This window comes from Vicia villosa, linkage group LG2 (assembly GCF_029867415.1).
Source record: "Vicia villosa cultivar HV-30 ecotype Madison, WI linkage group LG2, Vvil1.0, whole genome shotgun sequence".
NCBI lineage: Eukaryota > Viridiplantae > Streptophyta > Magnoliopsida > Fabales > Fabaceae > Vicia > Vicia villosa.
Window position 1 is genome coordinate 156,169,118 of NC_081181.1, and position 16,872 is coordinate 156,185,989.

General features: G+C 34.8%; 1 protein-coding gene across 1 annotated transcript; it reads left to right on the forward strand.

The window, feature by feature from the left end:
* The first annotated feature begins 14,656 nt into the window (after window positions 1-14,656).
* On the forward strand, window positions 14,657-15,133 carry LOC131647159 (uncharacterized). Its single transcript, XM_058917072.1, has one exon. It carries the CDS (start codon window positions 14,738-14,740, stop codon window positions 14,942-14,944), a length of 207 nt encoding a protein of 68 aa, XP_058773055.1. The 5' UTR covers window positions 14,657-14,737; the 3' UTR covers window positions 14,945-15,133.
* Window positions 15,134-16,872: the final 1,739 nt, after the last annotated feature.

Below are 16,872 nucleotides of genomic sequence, written 5' to 3' on the forward strand. Positions count from 1 at the left end.
CTTCCCCTAAAGCGTCACAGAAACTACCAATATGAATAGCCTTATCATCTCTGTAGATTCCTCCACAAGCCATCAACACCGGATCACCCCGAGCAACCCCATCCGTATTTACCTTAACCCAATCTTTGGGAGGCGGACACCATAAAACATCAGCAGTGAAAATTTGCTTTCCAGGTCGGATATTGACATTCAAACTTTTTAAAAAAGAGAAGCAACTAATGGAATTATTAGAGACACAGTCTGTATGATCACCAGCCCATTTAGCACGAGCGGAGATTTGAGAGATACAGTATTTCCAATGAGTCTTCTTGCCTTCAAATTTTTTGCAGTTTCTTGCTTTCCAAACATAATAGAACAGGCTGCAAATTGTGGAAAGCATCACCACATTAGCTTGAGGCGACCGGGGAGTTTGAAAAATATTCAAACAGTCCTCCATATTACTAACAGAACCTGCAACATGGATTTTATCGAGCAGCCACGACCATATGTTCATAACAAAATTGCAAGCAAAGAAAACATGCTGCAGAGTGTCGGCAGCAGCCCCACATAGTGAGCAGATGGAAGGCCCAGCAAATCCTCTTCTAGTGAAATTGTCATCCGTTGGCAGTCTGTTATGAATGATCTTCCAAACTACCATGGCAAAAGCTGGAGGAACGTGGTTGTTCCAGATGAAAGCAGCCCAAGACACGCGCAAATTATGTTTTTCAAATCTGCCAAAAGCTTGCTTCAGACTCAAATCTCCATTAGAGGTATCTTTCCAAATGAGATGGTCGTCAATGTCCAACACCCGGATTTTAGAATCATTGATAAGCTGCAGTAAGTTGGGAAAAGCAGAAATGATGTTACTAGGAATATGCCATTCATTATTAAGCAGCCAGTCTTTCACCTTAACATTAATATGCTTGTGGAAAGCAGCCGGGATGTGAAATTTAGTGGCCAGGGGTTCATCTAACCAAGAGTCCAGCCAGAAATTAACTTTAGCACCATCTCCAATGATCCATTTAGAGTTTTCCATGACAGTCTCATAATTGTCTTTAATGCTGGTCCAGATTGAGGACTTAATGTGGTAAGAAATAATTTTGTTATTCCTTTTGATTCTGGAGGCAAGAAGAGAATTCCAGCTTTGATCCCCTTTAACAAAGCTCCAACAAAGATGAAGATTAGTGGCTTGATTATAAGAGTGAAGAGATTTTATGCCCAGCCCTCCATCCTTCAAACTTTTACAACAGTCCTTCCAAGCAACAGTTATGATCTTCTTTTGCTCCATATTTCCACTCCACAAAAAATTCCTCATCCACTTGCTAATTTGATTAACAATGGAGGCAGGCCATTTGTAGACAGAAAAGCAATGCAGCAACATGCTATGAATCACCACTTTCAGCAAGAGAAGCCTCCCCGCCATGGACAAAAGAGAAGCTTTCCAATGAGCCAACCTGATTTTGATCTTGTCTGCAATAAAAGAGAAATAATGAGCTTTAGGTCGACCCACAAAAATAGGAGCCCCAAGGTAGATAAAAGGAGGATAAGCCAAAGCAAATCCCAGAATATCAGCCAGGGATTTGTGCCTCTCCAAAGACATGCCCCCAGCATATATGAGAGATTTGGCAGTGTTACAAAGTTGGCCAGAATTCAGCGCATATTCCTTCAATAAATTATCAATGGATTTGATAGACTTTTGATCACCCCTGCAAAAAATCATGATGTCGTCAGCATATAGGGTGTGAGATGGAACATAAGAATTCCTAGAGGCTTTGATGAGATTCAATTGATTATTGGAAACCAAGTGAGTGATCCCTCGACTCAAAACCTCTTCAGCAATGCAGAAAAGAAGGGGAGACAGGGGATCTCCCTGTCTCACACCATTAGAACACTTGAAAAACCCTGCTTGTTTGCCATTAACACCAATGGAGAGATTAGCAGAGTTAAGAAGAGTGGAAATCCAGTTACAGAATTTTAAACAAAACCCAAAGCCTCTGAGAGTCCTAAGGAGGAAATCCCAACTCAAGGTATCAAAGGCCTTAGAGATGTCGATCTTAAGAGCCACATTACCACTGTAACTTTTACTGTCAAGAATGTTTATGGCCTCAGAAGTTAAGCAAATACTATCTTTGATATTCCTACCCAAAATAAAGCCCTTCTGCTCATTGGAGATAAGGTGGGGAAGAAAAGAAGCAAGTCTGTCAGCAATAATTTTAGAAATAATTTTGAATTTAAAGTTTGCCAGGGCAATAGGTCTATAATGATTGATAGTGTTTGGCTCATTAGATTTAGGGATGAGCACAATGGTGTTAGAGTTAAAGTTAGGGAGCATCCAATCCTGCAAGAAAAATTGTTTAACAGCCAAAATCACATCTTTGTTGACAATGCTCCAGTACTTTTGAAAAAAGATAGCTCCAAATCCATCCGGGCCAGGGGAGGAGTCAGACTTCAGATTCATCACAGCATGCTTAATCTCTTCCTCACTAGGAATATTAGTCAACATAGTATTAGTGTGGTCATTCACCAGCTTAGGGATGACTCTGTCGATAAGGCCAGTGTCCTGCAAAGTAACATCTTGGTTGAAAAGGTTAGAGAAATGATTGACCAAGTGAGATTCAATAACATTATGGTCAGAGATAATAACATCATTAATATTAATAGAGGAAATAAGATTCTTCTTTTTTCTGATCCTAGCATATGTGTGAAAAAATTTGGTGTTACGATCGCCCTCATTATGCCAATTAATGTTAGCCTTTTCTCTCCAAAATTCTTCCTCATAAATTAAAGCTTTTTCCATCTCAAACTGAGCTTTGGCCTCATCAATTTGAAGATTGTCGTTGTAACCATTAAGGCTGATAAGAAGTTGAATGTCCTTAAGGACCTTTTCAGCCTTCATAACCCTGGTTTTCACATCACCAAAAATGTTTTTGTTCCAATCTTTGAGCCTAGATTTAAGGATTCTGAGCTTTCTATCTAAAATGTACATGGGGCAGCCATATATTTTGGTGTCCCAAGACTCTTTAATAATTCTCTCACAATCCTCATGAAGGGTCCACATCTTAAGAAATTTAAATTGAGGTTTAACATTAATTTTCTCAAGGACACAAGAAAACAAAAGGGGGTAATGATCAGATTTTAACTTAGATAAAGTGTGACAAAACACATTGCTGCAACTGTCAAGAAGCTCAAGATTACAAATGACTCTGTCGAGTCTTTTCTCAGTAAGATGTCTCCCTTTCCTACCATTGCTCCAAGTAAACTTGTTGCCCATAGTAGGTAAATGAATTAACTGATTAGAGTCCGTCCAGTTGAAGAACTCCTTCATAGGAAGGCTAGCCGGAGTATGGGAACCCTTGTACTCATCAGCACTAATGATTGCATTGAAATCACCAATGAAAGACCAAGGAAACCTATAATTAGCTATGACACCATTCAGGTTATTCCACAAATTTCTCCTAGCTAAATAACAAGTGGCAGCATAGATAACAGAAAAACCAAAAACTTTGCTATTAATGGTGACAGAGAAAGAGACATGTTGTTCATCAATGAGTAAAATATCAGGTTTGAGGGAGGGTTTACAGAAGCACCAAAGGTTGGGCAAAAGACCCTCTCTCTTGTTAAAGGCAAAAGGAAGAAGATCTAAATTATTAAGCCATCTAAGAGGGAAATTGTCAAAATCCATCCAAGGCTCGGCAATGAAAACAAAATCTGGAGAGTTACTCAGAATAAGTCTCCTCAAAGCCAATCTAGATGAGCCATTGGCAATTCCCCTGATGTTCCAGTATATGCACTTCATAAGGAAGTGTTTTTAGCACTAGACAAGGGTCTAGTATTACCTGTAGAGCTTGCTTTCTTATTTCTTCTCTTCTTACCTGTTACCAATTGAAAATCCTTCTGCTGGAAAAGATCCACACCAGGATCCTCTAAATCTGCCATGTTGTTCCATGACTCATGGAGAAAGTTGGAAACTTGCTCCTTGAACCTAGCATCTAATTGAGTTTCAGGAACATAATTTACCATTTGGGTAGCATCGACATACTCTCCTTCTGAGGAGCCTTCAGTTTCATTAGAGTTTCTTTGAGTACCCAACTGATGAGTGGGATCCATGACCGGAACTATGATGGAATTTTCATTGAAATTGTTGTTATCGCTAACAACATTCTTGCCCTTAGAATTAGCAATATGAGCTTCATCCTCAATCACCTCCTTGGGGTTAACAATAATGTCCCCTTCATTATTCAGAGTTGGTGTTGCCCCAACATCAGTAGCATCACCATTCAAGTGTATCCTAGAGCTATGTTTAGAGTTTTCTCCAACCAAGATCTTTCTCCCTGTAGGGATGTATGTGTTTTTCTCTTGTCTTTGCAGACCCTCCTTTTCTTTAGATATCGATTGCTCCTTTCTTTTACAGTTTTCCATTGAGTGACCAATGCAGTTGCAAAAATTACAAAAAGCAGGAATCTTTTCGTAATCAATGTCCACAAAAAACGCAAAACCCACTCTTTCGACGAGTATTTTGTAGCTTAGATCCTTAGTGAGATCCAAATCGACAAGAGCACGGACATAATGTCCAAAGGGTCTATCAAACACAGATTTAGTGGAGGCAGAATCAATGCATATAGGCGTACCTACACTGCTAGCAATCGCAAACAGGATGCGGGGTCGCCAGTATTCTTGAGATAGACCATGGATTCTTATCCATACCTGAGCAGAGGTCTGTTTAAGGGTTGAGGGGATAAAGTCTTTAGTCCAGGGAAAGAGCTTTAGAACACCATTTGGAAGATTCCAAGCACTTACCGATCTAACCCTTTGAACAGCTTCAAGGGAAGAGAAGGCAAATTCATAGAATCCTTTGCCTAGGGAAGTAACTCCCCAGATGCCAATGGAAGGCCACAATTCTGTAAGTTTGCTTTTGAGATTAACCACCGTGAGAGGCTGTGAACCCTTGGTCCAGACTACACGACCATGAAGATGATGTTTACATTCTTCCAAACCGAGGGCATATTCTTCTTCCGGTATAGTGATCGCAATCCTATCCCCTTTGAGACAAGGTACCGGCAGCTGGCTTAAAGGGATGTCGCAAACGTTATTGGAAACGACCGATGCAAAAGACTTGGTTTTCCCAACCGTTTCGCTAGGCCCCTCATTGGCTTTAGAAGAGCAGATTCCAACCGAGGTTTCAGGGAAAAGCAGTGAAGCTTCCATATCAATCAGCGGACACAGAAAGGGGAAGGAAGGGAAGAGGCGGAGAACACTGAGAAAACTAGCCGTTACCGTTCATTGGAGAGTGATATTTAGTGGTATTAACGTCAGTTTACCTTGTGTGTGAATAGAAAGAAAGAAAAAAAAGTCAAATCAAAGGTCAGAAACGGCGCGTGGCAAAAATGGCAAAGATGGTAATTAATGGTATAATCGAGGCCAATTTGTTGAGATATATTTACAAATAGAAAGGCAAAGAGTTCTCACTTCTCTCTGTTTCTCTTTATTACTCTGTTACTCGGTCGGTGACTCAGTTGCAGACTCATTCATCAATGTTCAATGGCGAATCAGTTGGGAAATCTGGTTTAATCGATAAAGTCAAAGGTTCGGTCAACACTGAAGATGAAGAAGGGAAAGAAACCGTACGTAAAGATGGACAAGAGTGCAAGCGTTAAGGTCGAGATTCGAAGCAGAAAAGCTCGGAAGATCATTGAGAAGATCATTGAGAAGCAGTGAAGGGCAGGATTCCCATTGTGTGGAATCTGTGCTGGCAGGGCCGTATCTGGATGATGATAGATCGGTCGGTGGATGATGTCCACTGGTGATGTTTGGTACCACATGCATAGTGTCAGTTTCATACATGTGCATGATTTGTTTATAACATGATGGTGTATGTTTTAAGATGACTTGTCTGTCTATCTGTGGATGTGTGAATGATGATTTGTCTGAATATGAAACAGTTGGTGAATGATATCACTATGACATGTTATTATTTATGATGCAATAACATTGGTTAACTGTGATGAGACTCACCCTTACTTGTTGTCATTTTCAGATTGAGGATAGCGGCGCGACTTGGTGAGGATTAGCTCATAAGTCGGTTTTTAGTTATAGTGTCGGTGTCATGCTCTGGTAGATGTAACACTGGGAACGCGTTGTTTTGGAGTTTGATTATAACTCTATTTTGTTTTGTTATTTGAAGTCTTATACATTAATGATTGATGTTTGACTTGATGAAGTATTTCCGCTGTGTAAAACATGAATTGATTAATGAGTTATAATCTCAGACGTTCTCAGTAAATGCATGACATATACCGAACGTGTATTTTTCTTTATTTATGAATTGTGATGCCTCTCTGCATGTTTACTCTGATTATTAATTGCTTAAATGCTGCGGGTTATTAGAGGGGTGTTACAGGGCGCAGTTGGTAAAGCATGACGGCTGTTAATCTCAAAGACCTGGGTTTGATCCAGGCTTGAGACATTACTTTTTTCTTAATTTTTTCTAACCTTTAATAATTAACATATTGATATTAATATTAATCCTATGATGAACCCCATACTTAATACTTAGCCTACTAACCAACCATTAACTAATAAATCACCAACCTTCTTTTTCTTTTCACCTTTCTTTTTTAATTAGTTTAATTTAGTTAGTATTTTTTTCTTTTTCTAACTAAATTTTAATTCATTTTAATTCTCACTTAATCATAAACATACAAAAATATATTAATTTAATTAGGTTTAGCCTTAATCAAAAACCATAGAAAACCTCAAAAACGTGTGTTAGGTAGGTGTTGCCCATTAACCTCGAGTCTAGGTTTTTTACCCATTTGGTTTTTAACCTTTTTTAATTAATTAGGTTTTTAACCAATAATTAATTAGATAATTTAGGTTTATAGTTTTAGTTTTTTTTTTACCTTAACCCTTTTTATTTTTATTCTCTCCTCCTTCATCTTTACTTTTCGATTGCTTGAGTTTATCCTGTCTTATTTTTGTATCTGTTCAGAGGTTGTAATAATTAATTAGATTTATTTTCCGTACAATTTCTTTTATTGTAATTTCCCCAAAGCCTTGTAATAGTTGTAGGTTTTAATTTTCTGCATCCCTGTTTTGGTTTTTGTAATTCCCCATCCTCGAAGCTTTGTAATAGCATAGGACTTTATTTTCTTCCTTTTATTTTATGGTGATATAACTGCTTAGATGTATGCTAATAGGGTTGTATGGCAAGATAAAACTGAATATAGAATAAGCCTAATGTTCAGGATTAAATAAATCAATCACTATGTTTCACACACTCACCTTTAGGGTAATCCTCTCTTATGCTGCCTTTCGATTAAATAGTAAAGTCCCTCGAATGTGAGGATACCTTAGCAAAAAATGCTGCCTTCGATTTAAAATCATCAAAAGATCATAGTCCCTTCGAGTTGCCTACGATAAAATGATCTCGTCCCTTGAGTTGCCTTCGATAAAAGATGATAGTCCCTTCGAATGCTAAGGTATCCTTACTTGTTGCCTTTTATGACTATTCACATCCAATGCATAGGACTTCCTACCCTCTTTATGGTATGGATAGCCCCTATGACTATTCGATGACCCATTCGATGTCCCGAATACATCCAATGAAAGGACTTCCCGCTAACTAATAGTGTGGATAGTCTCTTTCCCTTAACGAAAGACTTTAAGAACAAGAAAGACTTTAAACTTAGGGTAGATAGTTCTCAATTGCTTGCTCAATTCAAAACATTTCAAATTACTTCATACACCTCTTTTCAAAACAATTTCAAAAGCTACACTTTATTTACAAAGTTAAAGTCCTTTTTCAAACTGTTTTTATAAACACACACTACACTTTCAAACATTTCAAACAAACAAGTGAGCTAAGCAATTAAGAGCCCATGGATAACCATGGATACAAAGGGTGCTTACATCTTCCCTCAGTATAACCTACCCCCCGAACTCAATCTATTTCAAAGGTCTTTCCTATTTTTTTGCCTTTCCTAATTGGATAAAATAAAAGTCGGTGGCGACTCTTGCTATCCGCAACATTTTAAAAGTCAGTTCTCCCACCGTATTACAGTGTGTACGACAAAAATCTAACGCATGGTCCATTGTGTGTGTATCTATGTCTTCTTGTTTGTTACTCACCGAGTTTCCTGATCCTTTGTTCCTTTCAACGTCATCGGTCAATAGCTTCTCTTCATAGTTAATATAGGGTTAGTCTCGAGTGAGAAGGTAGCCCATACTCTCTACACTCTTTAACCCTATCTTTTATTAAATCATGCAGTTCGTCCTTAGTATTTTTTGAAGATCCAACATTTTAGACCATCGTTGGATCCCTTACTTCCACGAATAATTTAGTGAATCGGTCCTTTAAATTCTATGGGGGTTTATTTCTTCTTTTGGTGAATTCCAGTTAGGGTGGTTATCTTTTTTTGTAGACCTTTTCGCACTGTGAACTCATCACACATTTTTCTCCTAGAATTGATGAATCATCCTCCAGGGTTTTGAGTTATGGCATGGCGGATCCTTTGAGAGTTAATACAAATACCTTGCATATCACGACACTTTTGGCATGATGATAATCGAGCATAATTTCCACATGTTTGATGTGTTTGTCTGAATCATGGTTTTGTTGTGATTGTCTATCTTTGGAGATTTCCCAGGTACTTAGTGATCCTACAATCAACAATGTGTTTGGTGAATGAAATTTTTTGACGGTGATAGGGAGATTGGTGAATGGTGCCTTACTTGTTTCTCCATTGAGAATGGTGCAACAAGGATCTCCCAGGACGTCATTCTACAAGAGGAGTGTGGTTATAATTTGTGCCCCCTAAATAATGAGGAGGTGAGTTACAATCGTGAGGGAGGCGACACACCGGTGATTTGGGTGCCCTCCTTTTTTTGTGATGCAGCGTCACCATGAATGACCTTATGCGTGATCCCAAGGTCATTGTGATGCAATACTTCCAGTTAAGTAGCAACTTACAATTAAGCCTCTTATTGATTTTCTTTTATACATAGAATTCCCTCGTTGAGAAAATGCACGTTTTGCTGCTGCACCAGCTTATACATGCTCACCATGGTTCATTTGATCCTTGCATCCTGAGTGTGTCATTAAGTCACTATAGTCATTAGATGTTGTTTCGACATTTAGACCTGGAGTAGTTATTGAAACAATTTGGGTGACGGTAAGACCTTGAAATTTCCTAGTCTAACCAGTAGGGAAGTCAGGATCTAGGGGATGTGGCGGCTTGAGAGTAACTAAGACATGATCGTTCATTCTAGGGGAGGAAATAAATCTTCAAATGTGTGAGCAAGGACTAGTGCGACGATGTTATTCGCAGGGATGCCATTGCGATGAGCAGAGGTTTCAATCTCTTTAGAAGTTACCATCGTTGGTGATTATAGAAGTTAACAATGATTGGATTAGCTAACAAAAACGGTTGTGGGAGCACAACGTAGGGAATACGAGAATTCATAAGAGGAATTTCGTGAAAATCAAGACACGATTTCCACATGTGGTGCCAACAGGGAAAATGGTGGTAGGTTAGTGTGTCCATTATGGAAGGCCTTCGACATGATAGTAAAAGTCTTCGGTATGTGAAGACGAGGTATACATGCATGATTAACACTCTAACACTCAAGTCAATGAAACCAGCGAGAAGGAAGTTGTAATTGTGCAATGATTCATACCTTGGTGTGACACATAGTCACACTTATATATGAACGACCGTTATAATTAACCAGCCCCGTTGAACAAATCACCCAATGCAAGAAGCATTAGATGGATTTCACTAATTGAGATGTGCAATGTGTCTGACTTCAATGGAGTCCTCTTAGTGAAAGTAGACATGCTCGCCAATTTGGATCAACAAAATTTTAAGTTGAGCTTTTTCTATTGGACCAATCATATTAGGACGCTTGACGTACATAACAATTATTATAATTTTTTTTTATATCTTAGAAAAGATAATTTGGTCAATTTACTATCTAATATATATACTCTATTATAATCTTTATTCTACATATTTTGTATTTTACTACAAACTCTAGTCTCATTTTTCATTTCTTTTCTCTTCTGTTAACAATATCAATAAAAAAAAAAATAATACATTGATATTTATAAAAAAATAAGTAATTTGTGACTAATAAATATTATAAATAGACAGTTAAAATGAGAGGGAGAAATTAGTCTCATTTAATTATCAAAATTTGATATTAAATTAATTTAAACTTCATTGAGTCTTTGAAAGAAATTCAAAGTGTTTTTTATTCTCAGATTTCAATTCTTATCTCCAAACTTTGGTTGTATTTCTTTTTTTGTTTCAAATGTATTATTTCTCAATAAAATCATTCATTTGTTTATTTTTGATAAAATATTCCAAGTCCATGCACCTCTTAAACTTATCAACGCCGGTCCAACCAACCATTCAATTAATTGAATTCAGATCTAAATTAATTCCATAATCAAACGGTCAATATTCACTACTCCTCCATGCACCTAACTACCGTTGACTTTGTGCCAGAAACTGAAAATAAAACAAAAGCATTTAATTTGTTACATTTAATATTTTGAACCTCCTTATCTCCGTCACAAAATAAGGATTGTACTGGTATTTAATTATTTCAAATAAAAATTAAAATAAATAAAAAAGTGATTATATTATTTAAATTTAAAAATAATGAATAAAGTGGAATAAAATATGAGTTAAAAGATAATGCACTGTCATCTAATAGAAAATTATAAATGTACCATGTCATTAAGTTTTTTTTTAAATAAAAAAATGATTTAATTGGATATATGGGTGGTGATTGATTGACAGTGTATAAATATTTTTTTTAATAGAGCTCCACCGCTAGACCAACTCTCTCGGGTTTCAATAAAATATTATATAAATGAAAAGATTCATCTCATTTTACTAAAATTTCTATGTTTTAGTCTATCTTAATTGTAATGTACTGCATGTAATAGGATGAAATAATATTAATAAAATATTTAAAATTTATATATTGTATTTTATTCCGTTTTATTCTAGTCCATTTTATTCTATTTTACTCTGATATAGTAGTATTCCGTTAATCAAATAGCTATATTCATATATGATAAAATACAACTAAAGGTAACAATTAAACAATTATGATTAATCATATAAGTATTTTTCGCATAGCTATTTATCAATTAAATCATTTTTAAGGAGATTTATTACCATTAGTTAATATTAACTTACTTTATGAAAAACGTGTAAAAAATGTTAAAATTGACAAATTATAACTTAAATTATCAAAGTGACAATTAACAAAAATTTATTTTCTTATAAAAATATAAATAAAGTGAAAGAGTTTTTAAATTGGATTTTATGTGTTGAGTTGAATAGAGTCAATAGACTTGTATGATAAGATGAAAGATAAAAATTTAGAAAATTTCTCCACCAATCTCATTTTTGTCCCCAGTTTTGATAGATGGAACTCCGGAAGCACCTCATATTTTAAAAAAATTTGATTTCTTCCGTAGATGCATTTACGGAAGCATAATAAACTAGTATATATTGGGAGAAAATACACATAAAATCAATTCAGGGATTCTTTCGTAGATGCATCTACAGAAAGGCTTAGCGCCACATTCTTCCGTAGATGCATCTACGGAAGTGTCTGATATAGTTTAAACCAGCACGATCACTCCCTTCATTGTTTCATTTCTCCAAACACCACAAACTCCACACCCTAAAAACCCTACTTCATCAATACCTTATATCACTCCAAGACTCAAACTTTTTAGTGCAACAAGTCAAAGGAAACAAGAGGAGTCTGAATTTCAGGTAAATAATCACTTTCAACCACTACATTGTTCACATTATCAATCTTTTTATGTGCAGAAATGTAACGTAGCTTCCGTAGATAGATCTACGGAACGTGTTGAGGAAGAACACTTTCGTAGATGGATCTACGCAATAGTCCCTGCAGTTTTTTCCAGCATTTTGTAATTCTGTGTGATTTTTGGCAAAATAAGTATGGTGCACCCAGATAATATTTCAAGTAAATTAGCTTCTTTAGTCGATGTTAGTGCGAGTATCGATGAAGTGGTCGCAAATGTGGTAGATGTCGGAGGTGACTTTATTAGCAAGCACGACTTTGATGATCGTGAAAGCATGCTAACATGGATTCGTTGGAAAGCAGTTAACCTTGGATTTGCGGAAGATCAGATAATGGTACCGCAAAAAGAAACCTATTTGTTACAATGTTGTGCGAAAGAAGCGGGAAATACATTCCTCCTCTAAAGAAGTTTAAAAAAGACGGGATGGGCATGTCATTTTCTCTCCCGTCAAACCCCTCGTGCCGATGAAGTTTTGGAATATCCATTTCTTCGACCAACTCAAAAGGACTATCATGTCTTTTTTAGAGGAGGAGTACAAATCCGGAGAAAAAATCAAAAAAGGATCTAGAGGCTTAGAACAAAGACCTCGTTTGAGACCAGAAAAACGGAATGTTGGTGGGTTGAGAAATTTTCAAAATTTATAATCCGCTTATAAAATTTGAGATAGGTAAATTATAAATATACATATTATTATCTATTAAGATGTATATTTAAATTTATTCCACTATTATAAAAAGTTAAAAACAGCAGCATACTTTTTTAGAACACCTTATTATAAGTCTTATTTTATTTTTAATTAATATTATAATGTCAAAATTTAGTTAAAAATATTATTAGATTATATATTTTATTTTAATTTAATTGTGTATTACATGGATCCCATCAGAACTCCGCAGTTAAGCGTGCTTGGGCGAGAGTAGTACTAGGATGTTGGAAATGGACATACGATTCAGGCTTGGAAGGATAATTTGATTGATAAAGGGGAGAACTTTTGTGATAGTGGAATCGTAATTCCGGATTACTTGGTTGATGCTAGAGTTATTGATTTGGTTGATGTAGATGGAGATTGGAATTGGCAGCTCATGGATTGGATTCCAAACAAGCTTAAGTTGAGTATAGAGGCTATTCTTCATCCTATGAATGCCGATAGCGAAGACAAATTTATAATTTCGACGTGTGAAGATGGATCTTTCTCCATAGGGCATATGTATCGGGCGATGATGAAGGAAGCTAACCACATAACGGAAACAGTTTGGAATCTTATCTGGAAGCTGCAGGTTCCGGAGCGAGTGCGAAGTTTTATATGGCTCCTCAATCACGATAGGCTGCTCACTAATCAGCGGATGTTTGTTGCAGGTTTTGGTAATGCGGAATGCAGACTGTGTGGGGCTGCTAGCGAGCATACGTTACATGCTCTCCGAGATTGTCGTTTCGCGAAGCTAGTTTGGCAGAATAAGATCCCTATGCATATAAGTGATGAGTTCTACCAGGCAGATATCCATGACTGGATATTACTGAATCTCTCAAGCAAAAGGATGAATGATTTGGAATGGTGTAATTACTGGGCAATGGGGTGCCATGCTATTTGGTCATGGAGAAATAAAGAAACTCATGAAGAGAACTTTGTGAGACCTCATGATGTGGGGATGAATATAGAGGGAAGAGTTAAAGACTATAAAAATGCAGTTATGATCAATAAGAAAGTCCTTAATAGGAATATCGAGATTTGTCATGTTGCTTGGACGTGTCCGAAGCAAGCTTTTGTTAAGCTTAATGTGGATGGTGCTCAAAGTAATGGTATTGCTACTTGCGGTGGGTGTGTTCGGGACGAGCATGGCAATTGGTGTGGTGGTTTTGCAAAGTTCATAGGCAAGTGTAGCCCGTTGATGCGGAGCTTTGGGGAATATATGCTGGATTACGAATGGTGAGGGAGCAAGGGTATACCAAGGTCGAAATTGAGTCTGACTCTAAAGTAGCTGTTGATAATATCAGTATGAAGAATAATAGTAGAAGCTGTAATATTGTTATCCAGATCAGATCTTTGATGGGAGAATTTGATATGGTAGAGTTGAAACATACATTCAGAGAAAGTAATATTTGTGCTCATGTTCTTGCTCAGGAGGGGAAGAACCTTCAGGATGGGAACAAATTCTTTCCAGAGATTCCTGGATGGTTGGAAGAATTTGTTAAGAGAGACAAATCTGGTTGTGTCTCTTTAAGATCTGTTGCGGTTTAGTTTTTTTCTCGCTTCGGGCTTCGGCCCTCTTTGTAACCAAAAAAAAAAATTCATTAAAGGGTCATGTTAACGAGTGCCCAGTGGGCACTGGTTAAGCATTCCTAATAAAGAAGATATTATAGGTTCAATGCATTGAATTCTCACAATATTCTATGAAAAAGTTAATTATTTATGATTTCAATGCATTTAATATATACATTTTGGTTAAAAAACTTATTTTTTATTTTATTAAATAATACTCAACTTACCTTTTAAATCTCTTAATCAGTACCCCTGGAGCACTCGTTAGCATTACCCTTAATTAAATTGATTTTAATGACAGTAAAATACTAGTTATGAGACTGATGAAACAGTAATTGTATTTAAAATTGTACTAGTATAATAATAATTTATAGAAATAGACACACTTTAGTCATTGTCATTCAAGCTACAATAATATACTTTACCTTGTGTGTGAATAGAAAGAAAGAAAAAAAAAAGTCAAATCAAAGGTCAGAAACGGCGCGTGGCAAAAATGGCAAAGATGGTAATTAATCGTATAATCAAGGCCAATTTGTTGAGATTTATTTACAAATAGAAAGGCAGAGAGTTCTCACTTCTCTCTGTTTCTCTTTATTACTCTGTTACTCGGTCGGTGACTCAGTTGCAGACTCATTCATCAATGTTCAATGGCGAATCAGTTGGGAAATCTGGTTGAATCGATAAAGTCAAAGGTTCGGTCAACACTGAAGATGAAGAAGGGAAAGAAACCGTACGTAAAGATGGACAAGAGTGCAAGCGTGAAGGTCGAGATTCGAAGCAGAAAAGCTCGGAAGATCATTGAGAAGACGTTGAAAGCTGCTGATAATCCCGGCAAGCATAACATCACTGTATAATTTCATATTTCTTATTTTCTAATCTCTAGATATAGTTTAGATCAAGATAATAGATATAATAAAATCTTATCTGTGTTTGTTGTTTTTGAGAATAGATTAGAAGTATCTAGATTGTATTTGATCGGTAATACTATGAATGAATGAACAACAACCATAGGGTGGAGACTCTTTCTCTTTCCTTTTCTTTCACCATCAAAACGGTATCATAGATGTCTGAATCAAATCCATTTTTAACATACATCTTGTTGATTGGTTGCCAACAATTTTTTTTCTCTTGATTTTATTTAACTTAACTATCCCATAACCGCAATTAATAAAGTTAATTACGGTTGATAATTTTTTAATGAATTATATATTTTTAATTTTATCATTAAATTCAATTTAATTATTTTTTAAAGAGCTGTGCACAAACAGTTAAGACAGTAGAGTATTTAATTATTTAATTAGTTATTAAAATTTGGATCATGCTAACAGGACACATGTTAAGGATACTATAATTAAAAAAAAATAAATATAATTAAATACAATAAAGTTATATTTAAAATTTAAATACATTAAATACACGCGTTCTAAAAAAATATTTTTATAAATATCTCATTAACTTGTGCCCTTGATGCACATGTTAGTTTTTTCTTTTATATTTAATTATAGTTTCATTTTGATTGGTTTTTTTTTTCTCTTCATTTTTTTTTCTTTCTAATTCTCTATCTCACTTTTTTTATTATAAAATTATTTTATTTTAAGAAAAGGTGAGTGTTATCGAGAAAAATAAAGAGAAAAAAGAGAAGAATAACTAAAACCTTGTGCTTTTGATTGATAACTTATGTATTATAGATTAGTTTATAATTCATTAGTTAGTTTATATATGTCAAATTGAAGAAAAAAAAGATAAATTGCTTTATGATAAAAAGTTATAACGACGTAAAAATAAATTATAAAATAGTGAAAAACTAATGATTATTAAAGAGATTTTTTTAAATATATAAGCTTATCAATTATATTTCTTAAATTTTAAACCCAAACAATAACATTGTCAAAGATAGTTAGTATCTTTTAAAGAATAAACCACCATTTTGAGTTTTAAGGAGTATTATGCTACATTCCTTAAAAAATTTCAATTAAAAATAAAGTCAAATACAATGTGCCTAAGTAATATATTTATTTTAAAATAAAATATAAATAAAAATGTACTTTTTCATCACTATTATAATTAAAATTAACTATATTTTTTACTTTAACAATTATTAAAATTAAATGCATTTGATTAAAAATCAAGATTAAAGTATTAATTTTTAAAATACGGAAAGAGTGAAATAGATTGATATGTTATGAAATTAAATGAAAAAACCAATTGTTATATCAGAATAAAAAGTTTTACACAATCAATTCATCACAATCATTCATAATCAGTACTTTAAATATATTTAAAATAAAAATCAAACGCGATTTAAGATCTAACGGTTATCATTCATTGACAATATTTTTTATATTGTCAATGTCAATGTATTCTAATTAAATTCTTAAAAGAATTATAGTTCATTATTATCTGATGTCAACATTTAGATATATTTATGTATTAATATTAATATAAATAGATTTTGTATATTTAAAAATTAATAATTTAACAAAATTAATATAACTTTTAATTATATTTATGCATTTTTTATTATACTAGCATTTTTTAATATAACTTATATTTATGCAAATACCAATCTAAACTACCACCTAAAACGCAAATGCATTTTAATTATTTAGAACACCGATTTCCAATACAGCAACACCAAACAAAGAACCCATTATTATTAGTGAGAAATAATGATAGAATACTTTTCAAATAGAATACTCCATTTTCCAACAATTTAAAAGACAATAACCACAGTCAACTCTATAGCACAATGTAAAAAATAATAAAAAGGGTCAAAATTTTA